General features: G+C 43.6%; 1 protein-coding gene across 13 annotated transcripts in view; it reads right to left on the bottom strand.

The window, feature by feature from the left end:
* TLN2 (talin 2) overlaps positions 1-21604 on the bottom strand; it is a 452474-nt gene that overhangs the window by 81977 nt on the left and 348893 nt on the right. For all 13 annotated transcript variants that reach the window (XM_063698575.1, XM_055364066.2, XM_055364059.2 and 10 more), the window contains 7 exons: positions 20915-21112; positions 19693-19832; positions 12034-12127; positions 9990-10079; positions 7972-8094; positions 6486-6629; positions 4709-4870 (listed from right to left, as the gene is read on the bottom strand). In XM_063698575.1, the coding sequence (XP_063554645.1) occupies positions 4709-4870; positions 6486-6629; positions 7972-8094; positions 9990-10079; positions 12034-12127; positions 19693-19832; positions 20915-21112 (951 nt within the window). The remainder of the gene's footprint in view (positions 1-4708; positions 4871-6485; positions 6630-7971; positions 8095-9989; positions 10080-12033; positions 12128-19692; positions 19833-20914; positions 21113-21604) is intronic.

The raw sequence follows: 21604 nt of genomic DNA, 5'->3' as shown, positions 1-21604 counted from the left end.
AGATGGGAGCATTTCTGTTTTTCAATAGAGCAAGAGGAGGCAGCCACCGTTGGTTTGAAGGCGATTTCTGAATAACAACTACATTCCAATCAAGCCTTGGCAGCTTGGGACAATAATTACATACCCACAATGCTAATATTTTCAGAGGAATTCCCGCAAGCCTGGCTAATTTACTGTTTTTTGCTAATATAGTGCCTGGCTTGCCTTGGCTCATGCCCTTCCCCCACCAGACAGGCCCTGACCCTACCCTCACCTCTCCAGTTCTGCCATTTTTCCAGGCCCAATGGAAACCCTTGCATGCCGGCTACTTCTTGCTCACATATAAAGCCTCATTTCTCACTACCACTTACATAGTTGGTAAATGTTGATTTATGCTGCCAGCACTGGCCACATAGAAGTGAACCACTTTGGTACTCTGATCTTGTTGCACTGTTAATATCGCTCTGAAGTTTGGTAGATCCCTGGAGGTCGGGGTTTACCAGACTTCAGAGCAATTTGAGAACACCAGTGCAAGGCAGGGTGGGTGCCACTCAGCAGGAGCCTGACACAGATGGGCCCAAACCCAGGCAAAAGAGTGAAGCAAGTTGATTGCAACAGTGGACTTTGGAGTGGAAGAAACTCAGGTCCCAGCCCCACCAGTGGCTACATGGCTTTCTCCAATCATACCCCTTCAGCTGGGATCACACGACTTCCAGCTTAACAGGAGATGCTCAGCATTCCCTTGGTGCTGCTCGCCCTTCCTGCTTCTTACCTCTCCAAGCTTTTCTCTTCCCCTTTCTGCTCCCACAAACCTCTCAGTCTATTGGGAAGAAGGGCAGCCAATCAAGCCACTAAGCCTAAGCTGAACTTCTTCAAACTAAAAAGATGACAACTCAAGGGAAATCTCAAGGAATGGTTTTCTAATTGTGTAGGTGTCACAGACAGAACTATTAGAATAAAGACAGGGTTTGTTTGTTTGTTTGTTTGTTTGGGGCTTTTGTTTTGAGCACAGGCCCTAAAATCATATTAACATATAGCCCATTGCTATTTGCAGGTCAAAGCCTTGAATAACATGAACTAGAATAGCAAGCTATATCGATCATTTTCCATTCTCAAAAAGGACAAGTTATTTCATCCAAAAAAGGCATCTGGCATCAGAAAGGATAGTTTGCACAGGTATTATTTCACTTCTGAACTCTGCTTCCATTGGGCACAGCAGAGCCGCTCAAGTAAACTGAATACTCAAAGCTGCCCAATGGTGAAATTTCAAGCAAGCATGAGAGTTTCCATGTCACAGAACGTCTGGCATACCAGCCATAATGATGAAAGGGTAAATTTACTTAGCCATATTTCCAGGCCCCACCAGGACAGGAACACTCCCAAACCCGGAGCCTGCTCCAAGTGTTCCCCCTTAGCAAAATACCACGGACATCTGGGAGAAACAATTTCTGTGTATGCACAAAATCAAAGATTCATGGACTTTGGGGGTTAGAGGGGACCCTAAAGACAATTTAAGCTTAAACCCCCAATTCTCCAGACAATAAAACCAGCACCTGGAAAGTGACATGACTTGACAAGATCACCTTGCTACTCACTGGCATGCCTCAAACAATGAACAGAGCCTCCTGGCTCCCTTCTCTCCTGCTGACCTTAGACAAAGGCAACAGAACAAGGAGTAAAAAGCCCAACAGCCTTTTTCCTTTTCCTTCTAAAGAAACCACTTTCCCAATCCAAACATAGGGATGACCAAGAAAGCATACTCACAGCCAAGTCAAATTCGATTAAAGAGAGCTGGATCGGGTGTCTGTGGTACACACTGAAAGTGCTTAATTGCAAAAACCCCGAGCTTTAACTCTGCTGTGAGGGGCAAGGCCAAACTTCAACTTCTCAGAAAAACAAACGCTGCTGTTGCATAATTTCTACTTGGCACCCAAATATGAGTGACTGCACATTTAAAATAACATTCCATTCCACACATCTGATTCAAGACTAGGTAATGAGCTGAATGAAGGGAAAAAGGCAGGCAACAGCGTATGTGATGACTCGGAGAGACAGCCGCTGTGGTTAGGGGTGTGCATCCTTCTACCATGCCCAGCATTTCCAGCCATCCCTGGCAGGAGGCAGAAACACAGAAATGGATTCTCGTGAAGCCCTGCTCTGGGATTTTAAAGAGTGCCATCAGTAGTGACTGATGCTGATGAGCCACTGTGTGAGGTAATCTGCTCCTGCTCCCTCGTGCTTCTCTTGGTGGCTCCCCTCCCTTCTTCATGACTATAAGGGTGTGGCAGCTGGGATTTAGGCTTGGGCACATCCTCATGGTTAAAAGAAAAAAACAGCACTAAGCAGCATAAAACTTAAGAGCAATATGCAGCTATGAGGGCAGCTGTCTTAAGCACTGAGGGAATTAAATATTCATTTGTTTTTCTGTTTGACAGAACACATAACCATTCCTTCAAACAGGAAATCTATTCAGTATATAGTACCATGTGCTACAGTGAAATGACCTTTACCACTTTCCTGTTAGTAAATTAAAAGCAAAGCTCATGGCTCCCAGCAAACCCTGCCACACGATGAGAACTGAAAAACCAGGCCCATTTCCACACACGGAGGGGCAGCATGTTCATTTCTGTTCCTCTTGCATTGCTCCTCGTTCCCAGGGTGCGCCAGGAGACAGAGGCCTTTATCTTTTCCACGTTACAACCCCCCGACATTCCTCCCCTGATGTTCTGCACAGGCCTATCTTTTAGGCCATCACGAGAGCTCATTTGCTGCAGGGAACTGCAAAGAGGGTTTGACACTGTGAGGAGAATCTGAAAAGAACATGAGATCTTAACAGAGATGCTTTATATAGAGATAGGTCAGGATTTAAAACTGAAGAGGAGGCAGACAAGAAAGGGCTCCAGAAATTTCGACAGAATAAAGAGTGTCTTTCCTGTTTTTACTCCATTGGTCCATCTAAATATAATGTTTTTTAACGACCAGAAAATGATTGATTTTAACTGAGATAAGCTCATTACACAGCAACCAACGATGTCACTGTTGTCAACTCTATTGCTCTTTCCACCCTTACCTCCCCAAACTCACACACAAGCCCTGCAAACACAGCAAGGTCTTTCTTCCCAGGCTGGAGAGATGACTTCGTCTCTCCATCCCAAAGAGGTGAACAGCATGCCAGGGCTGAAAGCAGGGGCTCTGGGGCCTGGGTTTGAATTCTGCCCCACCACTTCCTGGCTGGGTCACCTTGGTAAAGTTACTTAACCTCTTTGTGCCTCAGATTCCCATCTGTAAAATGGGGATAAGCACAGGATGGTTGTATGGAGTGAATGAGTAACATACCTAAAGCACAAAATAAACATTTTTAAATGTAAGCTTTATTACTTCCTAATTACTGTGAACTATGATGGTAATTCAGGTAACCTGCCACCAGGATCATGGGGAACCTGGACACTGGCTTTATTCAATTTCAACTGAGCTTACTCTTGCCTTCAAATAGGGAGGGGTTTTTGTTTGTTCATTTCTAAAAAAAAGACTCTTTGTTTAAATAGCTAAGAAGCTGCTGACTGGGGTGCGAGCCCCATGTGCTGACTGCCAGCTTCCAACTAGTGCTGGGCTGGGTGTTCTCTCCTTTTGCCTCTGCTTGGTCATCCTGTTGACTGATTTCTGCATGCAATTGCACTGGTTTTTTGTAGTCAAAACAAAATGAGGTGTGCAGTGTCCTATCCTCTGGAGAGAACTGGGAAAACTTCTCTTACTCTAGGACTGTCCCAGCAGCAAAGCCAAACCTCCTATCTGAATGAATACAAAACACTTAAGTAAAAAGTGTTAACTCCTTCAACGCCCTTCCCTTCAGTGGTGTCCAGGGTTTAACACAGAACTGGTATCTTGCCTCCCATGACAATGCTCCTTTGAAGGCTGGGGCTGTGGAGGGAGCTGGCGCGATGGTGCTGGGCCTTCTGCCTGTGGTCTGTTGTCCAGGCTGTGGCTGTTTTCTCACAGGTCAGCGGCCTGCTGCCTGCTTGGTCCTAGCTGAGGGCAGACTGTGTTTGTGGCTTCATCACCCACCTACAAGTACTATGGCCTAGTGATTCCCACTTGCTTCTTGCAAGTGAACCTGCCCACCTGCCACATGCCCATATACCTTAATGCAAAGGTGAATTTTTAATGAACACCAGATGCTCTATTTTTAAAAGTTGATGCTCCACTTAAAACATTCAAACAGCTATAAACAGAATTAATATCACAGGAATGATGAAAATGTTTTAAGTGATTTTTCCACAATCTCCCATTCCCTTCTCCTTCCACCTACTCTCTTGGTCCAGATATATTCAGCAATGATGGGAGAGCCCTCTACTAGCCCACCCAAAAACGCTGCAAGTAAACATATCATTTAAGTAAAATCAGGGTATTTGCTACGCAAGCATAGTGCTAAGAGAGGCCCTATAACCAACCCTTTCCCACCAGAGTTCTGTCCCTAAGCTCCTCATGTACAGAATTTGGGGAGGCCTCCTTCCCCACCATCTAAAAGGTTAGTAGAGCCCAAGGCTGTTGGTTTTTCAAGAAGAGTATCTCCATTAGTAAGGAATGCCTATTCAGTGACACAAACCATAAGACTGAATTAGAAGTTAAGCTTCACTAGACAAGGAGAGGAGTGGAGCTTAAATCTTGTTCCCCTTCCCCATCCAGAACAGGAGTTACAGAGTTGAATAAGGCCGGTAGTCCAGTGACCTACCTTGATGGTCTTCACCAGGTTGGCAGTGCTGTTGGCGACTTCCTTGGCTGACTGGACAAAGTGCCTCTTGGCTACTGGGTTGGCCGTCTTGGATGAGGCGATGCGGCAGGCATTGCACAAGGCTGACGTGTGCTTGGCAACAATTGTGGCGGCTGACAGGACCTACAAAGCATGGAGCTAGGTTGGGGGTACCCCATGCTACAGTGCAGAGGAGTCCACCCTGGTCCTCAGCCCTGGGTTCCTGTTCAACTCACATGTTCAGAGCCTGTGTAATTACAAGCATGTCTAGTTCTGCCACCCTCAATGTCACTCCAAGAAAGAGGAGGGCAAGAAATCTTAAGCACAGATAATAAAGAAAGAATAAGAAAAAAGGAGGTGCTGACATAGTGGTGGGATAGGCTGAGCCCCAGGTAGTCTTAAAGGAGATGTAATCAGTTAGCCTTTGGAACCCCAGATAGGAGGTCCAGGGTATAGCATCTAGACCAAGGTCTACACATACCCAATTTTCAGTTTTCTGGCAGTCACTTTAAAATAAGTAGAGAAACAAGAGAAATTAATGAAATAATTTCTTCTATTTAACTTGGTATATCCAAAATATTTCATCATATAACCAATTTAAAAATATTGAGATTTTACAATCTTTTTATCATACCAAGTCTTTGAAATTCAGTGTGCACTGCGTATTTACAACCCATCGCAATTTGGACTAGTTCCATTTCAAGTGCTTAACAGCCACATGTAGCCAGTGGCCACCATACTGTAGAGCCCAGATCCAGATGACAAAAATACATATCAAGGTGCAACAGCTCCCTCCTCATCCATGGAGGGCTGCTGGCACCTACTGAGGTGTCTGGCTCAGGAAGTTCCACAGGCTCCACCCCGCCAGCCTCAAATCATTTGCTTTCCTGAATCCACCTGTTCTGCTTTGCTGAGGCTGGTAACACCCCTTTGGCCTTGCTGGATGGGTAAGGACTCCCAGATACACCAGCTCTCGGGGCTGCTTTAGGTCCACATGGTCCTTGTGTTTCCTTCTTTGTTCAGGTCCTTCTCCTGCCTCAAGAACGTGGGCCCCAGGTTGACGGTGGGCATGTCACTAACAAGACTGCCTCCGCCACCCCCATTCCAGCCACTTCTCCTTCCTTGCAGTACACACTGTTTTAATAAGTGACTGGGACCCCGTGCCACTCAGGTATGAGAGGTGTTATGGAATGTCACATGTACTGGCTCTTCCTCAAATGTCACTCTGGCTTCTTTCTGTGCTGCAGATTCTACCCAACTTTGAGGCCCGGTTCAGTGCCGTCACTTCTGTGAAGTGAGCCCTGACAGCCCCCTTGGAGAATTAATCACACCTTCCTTTGCACATCCCTGGCACTGTCATCGTGCCCTGGTCATTGCATTTTCCAAACTTTGCCTAACACACTAAGAGCCAAGGGGTAGAAAATGGAGCCCTGCGCACATTGACCCCTTACAGCTAAGCACAGAACAAGCCCTCAATGCACGTCCCCTGAAATGAATGAAGACTCCTTGTCAATCTCACTGTGATTACTTCACTCCTTTTGCCTTCTGGCACCCCATTTCAAGGCACTTACAAATTTCCAGATTAATCATATTTTGCAATATTTGCTCCCACCTAAGTCATTATCTACAATGCTGGCATTTAGCTACCTTTGCAAGCTCTGAAAGAACAAGATTCTTTACTAATTTCTCATAGTCTCCCACAACTTACCTAGAGGAGCTGCTTAAGGGCTTGAAATCTTACATCCTCCCCAATAGTTACCTGTGATGGGCTGCTGCCAGGGTCCACCAAGTTCTGGCATGCCATCTGGATGGCCTGGTTAGCCCTGGCAAACTGGATGGGGTCCACTAGGCCCTGGTGGCCTGCCTGGCTGTTTGGATCAGAGATGCCAACCAAGTATGCAGCCTAGAAAGGGAAGAGAAAAACCACAGCTCAGGCTCCGTGCTCCTAGGTGAGCCTGCTGGGGATGATGGTCCGCACTACACATGCAGCTGTCACACTCAGGCACTCCTTAGTTCAAACTGGTCAAGGTCATCTCATCCCGCTCACCAATAAGGGTGTAATAATGAACAGGTTTATGCCAGCTTGACATACCAGGAGTTTATCACAGGCTCATGGAACAAAGTGTCCTTGTTCTTTGGAGAGAGCCTCAAGAAATTCTTCTTTGGGGGCATGGATAAGGATGGATGCAGCCCTGACTACTCTGGCAGCCATCTTGTGATCACAGGGCTGCCCAGCTTCAGCATGAAGCTGACTCTTTGGCTGGCAGACAGGAGAGGCAGAAAACAGTGGGTGCATGCAGACTAATGGTGTGGAGCTGCTGGGTCAGCCAACCGTGGAGCCTGCCCTGTCCTAGGGTTCCTCATCTCATAGCTTACCGAAGCATGTCCTTATTGCTTAGGTCAGTATTTTCAATAGCAGAAGGGATCTTAACTTTGTAATTGAGTAAGATGGCCCAGAAAAAAAACAACAAAAAAGGCAGCATTTGGTTCCCAAGAGGACAAGAGGGCACAAGGGAAGGGCTTCTCTTTGCAATTCCGTTTAGATGTGTCAGCCAAATAAAAGAGAAAAAATGAATCTGTGCACAGGAATTTTGATCTTATTTCATTTCTCCTGAGATCTGAGGGGAAGGATAAAGGTAGATAATTTCATCCCCTAAACTAGTAATGTTTCTCTGTGGTTCAGTAAAATCTTCTAAGTTCAAGGTAACTGTCAAATGATGAACGCTTTAAAGTAGATGCTGACATCTTTGAAGCTTCTGTCATGGGAGGTCAATCATCATTGAAAATACAGAGGATAGTCAAAGAAGGGCAAGGAATGTGCCATATCATGTCTCTGCATGATGGCATCTAATTTTTTTCTCTCTCTGATCCTAAAAAGAGCATGACATAACAGTTTCGCGTTTCTAAAGCCTTAGCAAATTTAAATTATTTAGTGCTTATTTTTCTACCCCAAACAACTCATCTATAATAAAAACTTTTAAAAGGATTGAAAAGTTGGCCTCTGAACCTATATGCTGGGTCTGTACTGAGTCTCGCCATGCTCCCCAGCCTGGCCCATGGCTGCTCTGCTCCTCGGGGGTAACTGGCTCATGTTTTGTGTAAATGCCCCAGCCAGCACAGAAGCCACTGCCTTTCCCATGGTTTCTGTGGTGGTACTTGGAGAAAGAGGTGCAGCTGGAGTTCCCCCACACCTCCCACAGGGATCTGGCACAGGGCACATGGCTGCATCAGGACCAGCCCCTTACCTGGGCTGCGGCCTCTGTCAGCCCACAGAGAGCCTTGGATGCAATCCCCACACATTCCCCAAAGGCAGGGAGGTCTCCGGTCTTGGCATTCTGTGAAATCCCTGCCATCGATTCACCCAGAACCTGCAAAACAAACGGCCAGCAACATTCTCTATCCAGCATTGCCTCAAACCAAGGGGTAAAGGAGGCTACACTCCAACTTTAATATTCAAGGCAACTTAATTTGGAACATTTGACATTTTCTCCTTTATTTGGATTAAAAAGAGATGGAAGAAAATTACATCATTTCCATTCCACAAAGAGATAAGTACAATGAAAGTATAACCCCAAAGTTATCTATATTCCAAGCAGTTAGAGTTAATATACACAGACAATATAGTAGAGTCTATAAAAGGCAACTCATGGGTGAATGGTCTAAACTGAGAACTAGTTCCCAGAATATACAAATCATATGCATCGAGCTGTAGGTGAGGTCATAATCAGAAAGCATGATACTCACCCTTCCAGATATCATTTGTTCTAGTTAGTGACAGTAAAATTTAAATAGAGATCTTTGTTAAGTATGTTTCCTAAATACTGTAAGAATTTTGCCTTATTTTGAAAATCACTGGTGTGGTGTATTCTTTCTTCAGAGATCTTTACAATAACATCTGAAAGAGATTTTAGTGTTCAGAATCCAACCCAGAGTGGTCATGCATCCTGTACAAGGTCACAGTGAAGGTCACATGGGCAGGTACAGGGTGCCCAGTGCAAATTTGGTGTTCCCTCATTATGCCCCAGGAGGGCTGGTCATATTTTCCTTGGCAACAATGATGGAACTGAAGGATGTTTTACCCTGTGGAGAGACTACGGTATTGCCAGGTCTAGAACCCAAAGCAGAGACTATTTGTCAATAAGCCATCTTGGAAGGGAACAAATTCCCTAAAATTGCTTAGATATACAAAATAATCCAGTTTACATAAGGATTTGCAAAAAAAAAAAAAAAAAGAGAGAAGGTAGAGGGTAGTTTTATGTACAATATTTCCCCCTCCCTCCGAAGCTCACATTCCTCTTTAAGAAGGAACCATTTCTTTGGATCTGAGTGTGTATGCATCTTTCCCTTAGACAATCCATAATTCCATAAAAGGTACTGGATGAGGAAATTCTAGTTTTAGCCCAAATCAAACAGAGTCCTTTTGACATTACCAGCACAGATGTTTCCCCGCTAGAATAAAAGTGACCATGTTTCAGCTACAAAGCCAGATCGCAACAGCTCGACATCCATTCTTCTCCCTTGCATTTGATTTTCACCTTCTGATTTGAAGGCATTCTCAAAAGACATTGGTATGATTACTACAGAGGAGTGTTTCTCAACAGTTTTTTTTTTACTATTGTTCCACTAAGGAGCCTTTTACGTATTTTTTCCTAATCAAATGCCAAAGAATAAGATTTTGTTGAGTAAGGTTAAGATAGGAGCAGGGTAACAAGCCATTATATTATCTTAAATTTTTTTCAACACCTCTCCAATGTCCTACCAAAACAAAACAAAACAAAACAATTTCACCCTCCTTGAGAATGCATGCCATGAATAGACTCAAAAGAACACATAAGAGGATCCCACATACGTCAAGTCACTGAAGGACTTTCCAAATCAGTTCCGGTGTAGAAAATACATGATTTGACTTACAATAAGACCCATTTGTGAAAAAAGAGAGGAAATGGTTCTCAAAGTATGGTTCCTGGACCACAGGGGCAGGACCTGGGAGACAGTCAGAAATGTAGAATCTCAGCTTCATCTCAGACCTACTGAAACAGAAACTTGGGGGTAGGCAATCTGTATTTAACAAGCCCTCCAGGTGATTCTGATGCACCCTGAAGTTTGAGAAGCTCCTGAGCGAAGGGCTCCACAAATAGGCTTCATGCTACATGTGGCTAGCCCTGCAGACCAGCCACAGGTGGATGCACAGAAGGCACGTCTAAACTTCTCCCCACGTTGACGAGCAATGCTAACTTCTGACTTACGGCATAGGCAGTCTTACCTTGGAGTTTTCCATCACACTCTCAATGCAGTCAAAGTAAGAGAGGTCACTAACAGGTTCATTAGGATTGTCCAACATCCCCTTCACAGTCTACAGAAGAAGAACACAACATAAAAAGCAAGCAAATGTCATAGAGCAAAAGAAATTCAACATCAACTGCCAACTATCAACTTTCCCTCCATATACAAGTTTCTGGTCATGATCACTTTTACGCAGATGTTTGAGAATTTAGATCATGGTATCATGACTTCAGATTTCCTGTTAGCAACACAATGCTCATTATAGGGGAGGGGGTCTCTGGTTAGCTTTGCCAGAGATGAGAATCTCTTGTTTTCAGTTTTGAAGGAGAAGAAACAAGGTAAACACAGAAGGATGGCATTTAAAACATATTAGAACATTAATACAAGGCAATACATGCATGGTCAATTAGCACAACTTCTCTGCAGGATAATTCTAAGGAGTTTAAATTCCAAAAGGCTATTCATTCATTTCTTCATGACCAGTAAGAACCCTCAGTTTTTCCAATTTTGGAACATTTTAATGGGAAGGCATGAAAGAAGGTAATTCCCCCAAACTGTCCATTGCGATGGTTCATTTGTTTTTAATTTAAACAGTATAGAAAACGTTTCTTGTTGTTTAGGTCCTCATCAAAGAAATACACGGGTATAGGGCCTGGCTCTGTGTCTCTAAGCCACCAAAAACCATGGCTAGCTCTGTCATGGCATTGTAATGAACTTTGATCACCACTTGTAAGGGACTTTTCCTGGGGATGCAGCCATTTAACCTCCTCCCCAGAGAGTGAGAATGTACATTAGGACCCAGCAATCTTTGGGACACAGCCAACAAAAAGACAGTCATTTGAGTTACAAAGGCTGGTGGGGGGCTGGGAGAGAAGGAAGGGGAACTGCTGAGCTGTTAAAGATGGGAGGGAAAGAGGGCAGTGTAAGGAATGAGCTCATTTCATTCAAGAACCTCCTCCCACTCCTTGGATATTCAAAATTGTTCTATTAACAGCAATTCTAAACTAGTCATATTTTTCAACCAAGGATATCAATAAGGGACGGAGTACTGGCACCTAGGCCAACAGAGCTCATTTAGATCAACAACCTACATATTTATATTTGCAAATGTGAACACAGCAGAATAGGGTAGTAATTCAGCCAATGTAAGAAACATTCTCAACTGTTTTCAGAATGCTTCAGTCCTGTGATAACAATCCCCTTCTCATTTCCAGCTGTGCACAATGGCCTAGTGCCAGTACCAGGGCCTCAATCAAATGCTTCAGAAGCTGCAGTGGGTATTCCCACCATGCCAGACCCATGCTGATCATCCAGAAAATGGAACGTACCTTGGGACAACCAACCCACATCTACTGAGATACTCGTCTGGCATCTCAGTATAACCGGCATTGGTTAGGACATACAAGTAGGTACACTGATTTTATGTTTACCCACACACATTCTATGGGGATACATAACTTTTCAAGTATAAATGAGTATGAATATAAAACGAAAAGCACCCACACTGTGTTCTGGGCCCTTAGGGGCCCCACAGCCATCCTGACTGTGTAAGTACTGTTAGTCCTAGGATTCCTCTTACATATTCCCTACATGGTACAGATGCAGTGTATGGGAAAATCATTTTTACTCAAAAGAACACCTATCTCAGCCTCTAGCTCTCTCCCCATTGTTCCAGAATAATCTCTCCAATATTTTTTAGGTAAAAATTGCTGATCTTCAGCCTACACCCAACATCACAGGCCTCTTCCTGTTTGAAATAAAGAATCCTTTAACAAAATACATCTCATCCTACTGGAAACAGGAGAAGCAGGAATGATAATCCCACTAAATCTAGTTTCTCTTCAGTTTCTTTCCACTTGGATTGGAACTTTGGCCTTAACAGCCTCCGAGGAAAGATAAAAGGCAAGGACAGAGAAGAGAAAACTAGCCCTATAGGGAAAGAACAGACACAGACATAGACAGACAGACACATAGACACAGACACTCCCTCTCTCAAGTCCTCAGCAGCCTTCCCAGGGACCTACCTCGAGCTCCCGCAGGGCATTATCGCACTCTTTCTGTCCCGGAGCTTGTTGGGTACACAGAGTGATGAGTTGATTGATGCTCTCTGTCACAGCTCTGTGACAGAAACAGAATTTTTTTTTTTTTTTAAAGATCAACAGTAATTTCCCCTACAATGCTTTGCAGGCTCACCAGAAATACAATTAATTCACTATTTCAGCTCGGGTCCCCAGGAGAACTCTTCTGCAGAGGCTCTACACAACCAAAAATAAACCACACCCAGGGAAGACAGAATGAGAAACCCTACCTCGCCTCTGATTATTCATTTGCTAGATCTGGAAGGGGTCCTAATACAGTTGACCTTTGAACAACATGGGTTTGCACTGTGCAAATCTGCTTATAGGTGGGTTTTTTTTTCAGTAAAAGTTACACCAGTGTGTCTACCTCTCCTTTCTCCCCTTCCACCTCTTCCACCTCTGCCACCTCTCAGACAGCAAGATGAACCCCTCCTCCTCCGCTGCCTACTCAATGTGACGAGTATGAGGATGAAGACCTTTATGATGATCCACTTCCACTTAGTGAAAAGTACATTTTCTCTTATCATTTTGTTAGTAGCTCAACTTATCACGAGAATACAGTACATAATACATTAACATACAACATACAAACTATGTGTTAACTGTTCATGGTATCAGCAACGCTTCCAGTCAACAGTAGGCTGTTGGTAAAGTTTAGGGAAGCAAAAGCTATACATGAATTTTTGACTGTGCAGGGGTCGGTGCCCCTAACCTTTGCATTGGTCAAGGGTCCACTGTAGTTCTCCTAAGAAAGCTAATACATTCATAAGAAAGAATTCGCAACAAGCAAATAGACCATATTAGCACTATTTAAGACCCTTCATCAGCAGCCCCCATGAACAAGATAACCCCATGGAACAAGATAAAAAATGTACAAAACATTTTGTACATTTTTAAATACATGGATATAAAGTGAACTGTGCCTATGATTTTAAAATTTCTTCCTTCCATTAAATTCTATATGATTGACTGGTTCCCAAAAGCGACCACAAAATTATTCATTAAAATAGCTATTTTCTTTGTTAACATTAACAGAAATAAACTAGGGACTCTTATACGACTTTACCTGTTTCTAAGAGGTAGCCCATAAGTAGATACAGAATTGGGGTGGAGTGTGAGAAGAAAATTAATCACTTTGTGCTTTTGATTACCTATTTAGCACAAGTCATTGACAAGGACTCTGTCCCTCCTGGGCAGCCCCTGTTTAATTTGTCTGAAGTAATGACATGGATAATTTTGAAAGTCATGGCCATTCATAGTTAACTTTTTGTATAGTATAAGATATAGCTCATAGTTGTTTAAAACATTTTTTTGCATATGTAAGCCCCATAGTTCCAGCCCCATTTGTTGAAAAGACAATCTTTTCACCATTGATATGTGTTGCACTGATCTACATGGTCAATGTTTTGTCCATACCACACTGTCTTAACGACTAGCTTTGCACTAAGTCTTAAAATTGAAAACCCACGCATTTTATAAATGAAAAATCTGAGATAACTCCCAAAGAGGATGCTACAAATAAGCAGCAGAAATAAGACTTAAACTCATGCCTGTCTGACTCCAAAACCAAATACATAATTCTTTCCTGCAGTGTCGTAACTGGTCCACACTTCTGGCAGGGCCCAGAATTCTACTCACTTTCTAACCACTGCAGCTTTGGCAAGTTAAACAAAAATAAAATAGGCACATATTGCTGTTAATCACCAACACTAATATAAAAGATGCCTCATTTTATTAGTTAAATTGGCTTTGCAGCTTCCCACAGAATATCAAATTAGACAGAAAATGATGTTGCCAATGTACAAAAGCAATCGGCTTAATTATTTGATGAGGAGATACTGCTTTCAATTTCAAATTGAGCTACGGTGATAGGAAAAATTCTAAAATAGTTTTTGTAAGATTGACTCTGGTGATTCATTTATTTGGTGACCACTATTTAATTAGGGTGTCACTGGGAAACACTGCACTCTCTATGGTGCAAAGCAAAACAACAACAAGGAGACAGCCGGACAATCCCTAGTTCCAAGGATTGCGGAGGGTGTAGTCCTCAATGCGTGCTTTTAAAGTACCTCCTGGGGAGTCCAGCACCCTGTTCTACATGGTGGTGGCCTTGAGACACACTTCTGAGATAGGCTGGCATATATCAACATATGTGCTATTTCCACATATCACAGAAACTTTCTATTTAGCTTAATTCTCTCTGTGTTTCCTGTTTATCTGTGTTTTTTAAAAAACCTTGTTGCTATATAAAAGTTTCTTCCATTAAAAACTAAGTGTTTATAATTGGTGAATCCAGAGGATATACAGCTGTGGGAAAGCTGCCAGTTTTCCTCAACTCTTAAACTTTTCTGTAGATGTAAAATTTTTTTCAAATAAAAACTTGGGACAAAAACCAACAGACTAAGGGTTTGTGGTTGGGTAATCCACAAAAGTGCCAGCACAGCATCGTGTGTCTAAGTGAGATGCTTGGGTAATACTGAGCCAGAACTAAGAAGCATTATTTAGCTATCACGAATTCCCATAACTAATTTTACAGTCGGGATTACATAGCTAAATACGTGCTAAGTGGTCCAGAGGCAAACGGTTATGTAAATTCAACAATGAAAAACAATATTTACGTTTTAAACCCCAGCAGCTATTTATAAGAGCAAAGAATACGGAGCAACTCAAATACGCAAGAATAGAGGATTAAATAAATATAGAGCCCACAAGAGAATCCTGGGGACCCATTAAAAGTCAGTGTGTAGCATATTACTAACGTCACAGATGAATATATGTGTTACATGATTAAGGAAAATAAAACTTACAAAATAGAATAGAATGGGCCTACCCCTCTAAAAATAAACATATATATGCATAGAAAATGATAGAATGACATATATTGAAAGTTGAAGGGACTTTATAATGTTATTTTGAAAGAAAAAAATTTCAATAAATCTACCCCCCATTAGAAATTAATCAATTTACATCATCATAAAAAATCTGGCCAAAATTAGAAGGGTCTCTGTTCTTTGTAAATCCAAATAGGTCTGAAGTACAGTTACTTTTATTTTTTTTTTTTACAATCTTTTTTTAGTGATCAAAGCTACATAAGTTCATTTTTAAAAATACAAAAAAAGCTAAATAACCATAATGCTACCTTACAGAGATAGTGTTTTCATCTAGGCTTATCTATCTACTCTCAGTTTCTAAAAAAATTGGGATCTACAACTTCAATGGTTAAAAAGGGTTAAGGTAAAACATTATTTAGTGTTCAGAGATGCTGAATAGATTCAGTTGAAGTGTGAGAGCACTGGCTGGAAGTTTTAAGTAGATACAGAAGTGGGGTGGAGTGTGAGAAGAAAATCAACCACTTTGTGCTTTTGATTACCTATTTAGCACAAGTCACCCAGTCAGGAGCTTAGAAGGTAAAAAGCAGCAGCAGACATCTGTCTGCCTGCCTCCAGGGAAGAGGCGCCTGGGAAAGGAGGAAAGAGCAAATCGAAATTGACCTTTCTGTATTCCCAGGGTCCTGTTATGTCAAGGCACAGAGATTAAAAAATAATCTAGGCCGGGCGCGGTGGCTCACGCCTAGAATCCCAGCACTTTGGGAGGCCGAGGTGGGTGGATCACTAGGTCAGGAGTTTTGAGACCAGCCTGGCCAACATGGTGAAACCCCGTCTCTACTAAAAATACAAAAATTAGCTGGGCATGGTGGCATGCGCCTGTAATCCCAGCTACTCGGGAGGCTGAGCCAGGAGAATCACTTGAACCCGGGAGGTGGAGGCTGCAGTGAGCCGAGATAGCGCCTCTGCACTCCAGCCTGGGCGACGGAGCAAAATTCCATCTCAAAATAAAAATAAATAAAAACATAATAATAATCATCTAGCTGGGCATGGTGGTTTGTGCCTATAATCCCAGCTACTCCAGAGGTTGTGGCCAGGAGTTCGAGACCAGGCTGAGCAACACAGCAAGACTGTCTCTCTTTAAAAAAAAAAAAAAAAAAAAATTTAAAAATAACAAAAATAATCTTTTATGGCTCTCTAGGATGGCAAGGTGTTTGCAATCTAATCGAAAAGGCAAGACAATGAGAAGACAAGGTACAAAAAAGTCAGATGAAAGAAAGCAGTACCAGGGCGGGACACCCGGCAGGGCATGATGGATCGCTGAGCAAGGGACCAGATGTATGTAGGGACTCGCAGGGAGCCGGAAGAAAATGAAAGCCTCAGCTGCGGGGCACAGAGTCTGCCTGAAAGGGAGGGCTCGATGTAGACTGAACCAATTGGAAAAGTCAGGGCTGAGTGACATCCTGATTTGGATAGAGGGAAGGAAACATTCTAGGTAAGACCCACAGAGAGCAAAGGTCTCTTGTACACCTTTCTGTTTACGGAGCAAATGCACTCTTCTCGTTTGTGCTGCTTGCTAGACCATCCATCTTCACAGTCTTTGGGGACAGGAGGAGCCCCGTCCAGCAAGAACCTCAGACCAAAGGGGAGCCAGGGGGACAGGTGCTACCTTGAGTTCCTAGGAAGCACCCTCTGTGGACTGGAAAGCAGCTGAAACCTGGCCCGGGGGTCTGATGCTGGCCGCTGTGGGCTTAAAGCCTTCTCAGTTCTGGAGTCCTTCTGGTCAGGATGACTGTGGTGGTGAGCAGTGATTCAGGGAAGGTGTTCAGAGGTAGGATACCCCCTTCGTTTTGGCAACTGCAAGCTCGCTTTCTATTTCCTTGACTAAGTTTAGGGAGCACCTGACCAGCCCCTGGTTGGGGGAAAAAGGCTGATGAATGGGTGACAAAGGGTCTCCAGCTCCACCCAACTTGTCAGAAAAGAGCCAGAACCCAAACAGTTACACGGGAAGAAAATGAACAAACCAGGCACTAAATAGCAAATGACTTCCTCTCCCCTAGGCATCCAAAACCAAGGGGATAGGTAGGGTCCCAAAAACGTACCCAGGCTCGGAGGCAGAAATAAGAACAGAGGAAAAAGACATCCTTTACTTTTTTCTCCAGAAGCAAACCTTTTCTTCCCAGAGCAAGAAGGACCACAGAGACCACAAATAATAAGGGGTTTGAGACTATTAACACAGGAGTGGGACAGGGCTGAGTTGGTCCAGGCCTGGGTCCCTGCAGTGGCATTTCTGGGGACTTTGAGGATACACACAGGAAGGACAGGCAGGACCTGACAGTCTCAAGAACAAGGAGGACTGAGGACTGAGACTATAATGATCAGATCCCTTCTGCCCAGCTTCCTGTGCACTTTTATGCAGGACTATTCTAGGCCCAGATGAAATGAGCGGAGCATGTGGTGAGTCCTGCCTAACTCCACCAGGGCCACATAATGAGGGTTATAAATACAAAAGATATAAAGACACACATAATAAGACAGGCCCTGTCTTATTCACAGCGTGCACTCAGCACTGGGCCTCACCCACATCAGGCCTGTGATGAAAATCTATGTAATGAAGACATGAATGAATAAGACAATGAACGAATGAACCCCAGCCTGGCAGAGCTTTGTGTCCCAAGAGGAGCCTGCCTGACCCTCTTGACCTGGCTGGAGTCTCTGCTGAGAAACAGCCCCAGGGAGCAGAAGCTTGCCAAAATGTGCCAAAAAACCAAGCAGAATGTGCCAGCGTTTTCTTGCAACAGTTCCATCCCAAGACAATCATTTTCACGTGATGATTTTTAAGTGCTTACTTGGCTATGAAATCACCAGGCTGGGAATTCTCCGTCAACTGCTAAAAGCCAGGACAGAAAGGCAACGAAAGCTTTTTTTTCCCCTTTTCCCCATGTCCTTTCTTCGAAGCCACCACCAGGGGGCCTGCACCTATTCACAGAGCCATACACCAGCAATATTCTTTCCGGCTCTGTTTCCTTCTATATCTGGCTTTCAAAAGGGCAATTTATACATTCCCCCTCCTTCCCACAATTTAGGAGAGTGAAGCCATTCCAAGTTGGAAACTGTAATTTTGAAATGATGCAAAAAATTGAAGATAATGAAAAACATCTGAGTTCAGATACCTGGAAACGTCAGTTGCCTTATCCAAAGGCTCCTTTGTAGGAAAAAAAGCAACGATCAAGAGGGGGTTTTCTATCAGAAACAGCTGCTCAACAGAACAGACATCACCCCCAACCCCACCTCCCGTCTCTCCCACCATCAGGGGAGGTCACTTATTTACTAGAACATCACGAACAAAGCATGAGATGGGAAGATAATTTTCCAGTCCCCTAGTGGCTCTAGCTATTGTTTGCAGTTAAAATGTACCTTCCAGGAATAAATGAAGAAACTCAAGGGTTTGCAAGCAAACTGCTCTGACAGTGTCTAACCCTTCTCACACACACACACACACACACACACACACACACCCCACTACAAGCCAAGAAGGGAGGAAGGACATGTTTGGACCATGAGTACCATGAGATCTTGTGTGCTGAGAGCTAAGGAGAGCTTTAAGGATGATGTGGTTCACACCCCCACTTTGCAGATGGGAAAGTTTAGACAGGCTGAGCAACCTGACCAATGCGACTGAGTTAGTCAAGTATTAAAGCTTGGAATATAATTCAGGTCTCTTGATGCCGACAATTTAAAAAACAGCCAATGATCTCCCAGGGGAGACATAAAGACGTGCACACACACACACACACACACACACGCAAATTTTAAAAAACCAAGTTTAAAAAAGGAAAGCAGAATCAAAGCTATGCTTTTCAAAAATCACGAATCTGCACATTATGAAAAGGCTTCCAATTACTCTCTATCCCCTAATAGTCCTGCTTTTAATCTCTCTCCACTGTCAGCTTTCTTATACATAATATGATGTTAAATAATGCTAAGAAAACATGCCTGCACCACCACAGAATCATGGCCACCCTACTCTCTGGGTTCAGGAAAATGAAAGAGGGGCTGCTGATATGAGAATCCCCTGGGCTGTCACTGCAGTGCTCCACATACCACATTCAACCACTAGTTACTGAACTAACTTGTGGCCCTGGAGCAGAAACTATACTGTTTTACCCACTTCCCTGGGCGAAACCAACAGGAAAGAAGGACACCCAAATCATCCAAAATTCACACTCATGTTTTAATATATTTCCAAAAACAATTTATTCCCACTGCCTCCCTACTCATCTTAAAGTGGAGCCTTCCCTATGTGACAGATACAACATGTTACATTCAATCTAACACTGATGCCAGGCACAGGGTTAAGTGTTCAATAAAAGTCTGTTGAATGACTTGATGAGCACTGCTTTCCATCTTTACGCTTTTCAGTATTTTCTGATGTTTCAAGAAGCATATATTATTTTATAATCAGAAAGATACAACGCTACTTAAAAAAAATCTGTTTAATTCATTGCATTTACGAGTCAAAATCGACCTTACGTCTAAACAAGTCTCTACTGAAAAGGCTGTATGAGAAGACAGAAGATATTTTTAGTGGGGAAAGAACATGGAAACGAGCCAGTTTTATAAAATATCAGGGTGTCCATCACTCTCAGCTCCACCTCCCATGACCTAAGGACAGCACCAATTCTTTTGCTCAGCAGAAGTGGGAGGATGTCAGGCACATCTTCAGACTGCAATGACACTGTCTAACCACACACGAAAGCACATTGTGTCCCACTCCTACCTTGCAGCTGCAGCCAGGAGATTTTTCGCATTGGGAGCTCCTGGATCTACAGAGAGAGACTTGGCAGCTAACAGCAGCTTGCTGGATGCCATCGAGATATTCTTGAGGTTCCCTATCACTTGGATCTGGTCTTCTTTTGTCTGGAAGGTCAAAAGGAGCCAGAGCAATTAGGGCCTGTCCATTTCTTGAAGGAGGCATTCAGAGAGCTAGGAGCAGCATCCTGACATGCAGGCAGGTTATCCGTACAGATCACATTAAACCCAGTTAGCCCGCAGATGCCTAACTCACTGAGACACTGACCAGTGTCTACCCTTCTCCAAACAGATGCTCAGATCAAGATGCATGCCACGGGGAAAGAAATCCATCCCCAAGTGGGTCAGCCAAGAGCTGTGCTTTCTCACAACTAGAGGCATTAAGTGGGGAGCAGGGTGGGAGGAGAGTGAGCGAGCTGTGAGCCAATGCACAGACCAGGCAGCGATTCCAGCATCTTGCTCAACAATGCTGGAGTTGTCAAGGAGCTGTACATCTCGGCCTGGCACAAACGACCAGCACTGTCTCGATATTCAGAGCTGACTGCATCCCTGAAGTTCCTGACTCGGGAAAGCACACATTTCTCACCCGGTTGCCATCTGAGAAACAATTCTTTGTAGATACTAGAAGAAGATACACCCTGGTTATCTCTTTTAGGGAGGTCAAAGGAGCGCAGAAAAAAAAAAAAAACAAAAAACGCAGCTCTGCAAGCTGACACCAGATCAGTCAAGCTCCCTTGTTCTAAACAAGGGGTTTATCTGTTCATCTGAAGGAGGTAATTTTTAATCACTTGACACTCTGTATTAGACACAGACCATCTGAATGGTCCATTAAACCTCAAATACATATATATTTTTATTGTATTATCCCACATTTGAAGAGCTGTTCTAATCTTTGTTAAACATTCTCCCTCCTCCTACCCTCCCTCCAAATAGTAAGACTATGAATTCTGCTGGAGGATCATGGGAGAAGTTATTCTTTATTACTAACAGCACCTCATGCATAAGCTGATAGCATCTTTGGGAATGCCATTCCCATGAGGGCATGAGCTTCCTAAGCAGCAAAAAGAATGCAACCATGGCCTGCCTGTTTCCAGGTTCCTTTTCCTATTTGTTCAGTCAGTCTCAAGGATGGATTATCCATACGAGAGGAGAGGCTAAGGTCAACTCCAGACAACCACCTCCACACCCACCTGAGCTTGGCCAGCCATCTCAATGCCAGCATCGAGGAATTCATCAAAATCATCACTGAACTTTCCAGAGGCTGCAGCCAACTCTCCACTCTGGCCCCGGGTGGCATGGACCACTTCCCCAGCAGACTGGTTCAGATCAGCTGCTGCCTGGTTCAGTTCACTCTGGGCTTCCTGGAAAGGCTTCGTGCTTGGAGGTAGCTGTGGGGAACAGACGGCACACCCCATGAGACATTCTGCTTTGCAGGGGAGGGATAAAAGGAAGGTATTGTGGAGGGGAGACAGACTCTTCAGAGATGCATTTGAGTCATCACGATTAAAAGGCTCTGAGTCATCTGAGCCCATTTTATTAATAGGTTTGACCACCAACATATACATCCATTCATTCATTTAAATGTATCAAACACCTACTCAGTGCTAGATACTGTGGATCTAAAAATGTAAGCTATCTACAGGGGCGCAAGGTTTCCTAAGTGGCAGAGACAGGATCCACACCAAGGCAATCCGACTCCAGGGTCCATTCTCTAAAACTCTACCCTATTTTGTCTCTGTTAAGATGAAAGCTAAGTTTTAGCTTTGTAAACTAAAAGACAGATGCTCTCAAACTTCAAATCACGTTCTTCCAAACTAAGAGCCACCAATTATATTAGTGGCCTTTGCTAATAACTTTTAAATGTCATCTAGCAGAATGAT

This window comes from Gorilla gorilla, chromosome 16, assembly GCF_029281585.2.
Source record: "Gorilla gorilla gorilla isolate KB3781 chromosome 16, NHGRI_mGorGor1-v2.1_pri, whole genome shotgun sequence".
Classification (NCBI taxonomy): domain Eukaryota; kingdom Metazoa; phylum Chordata; class Mammalia; order Primates; family Hominidae; genus Gorilla; species Gorilla gorilla.
The sequence above is the reverse complement of the archived record's forward strand: the minus strand, read 5'-3'. Positions and strand labels throughout refer to the sequence as shown.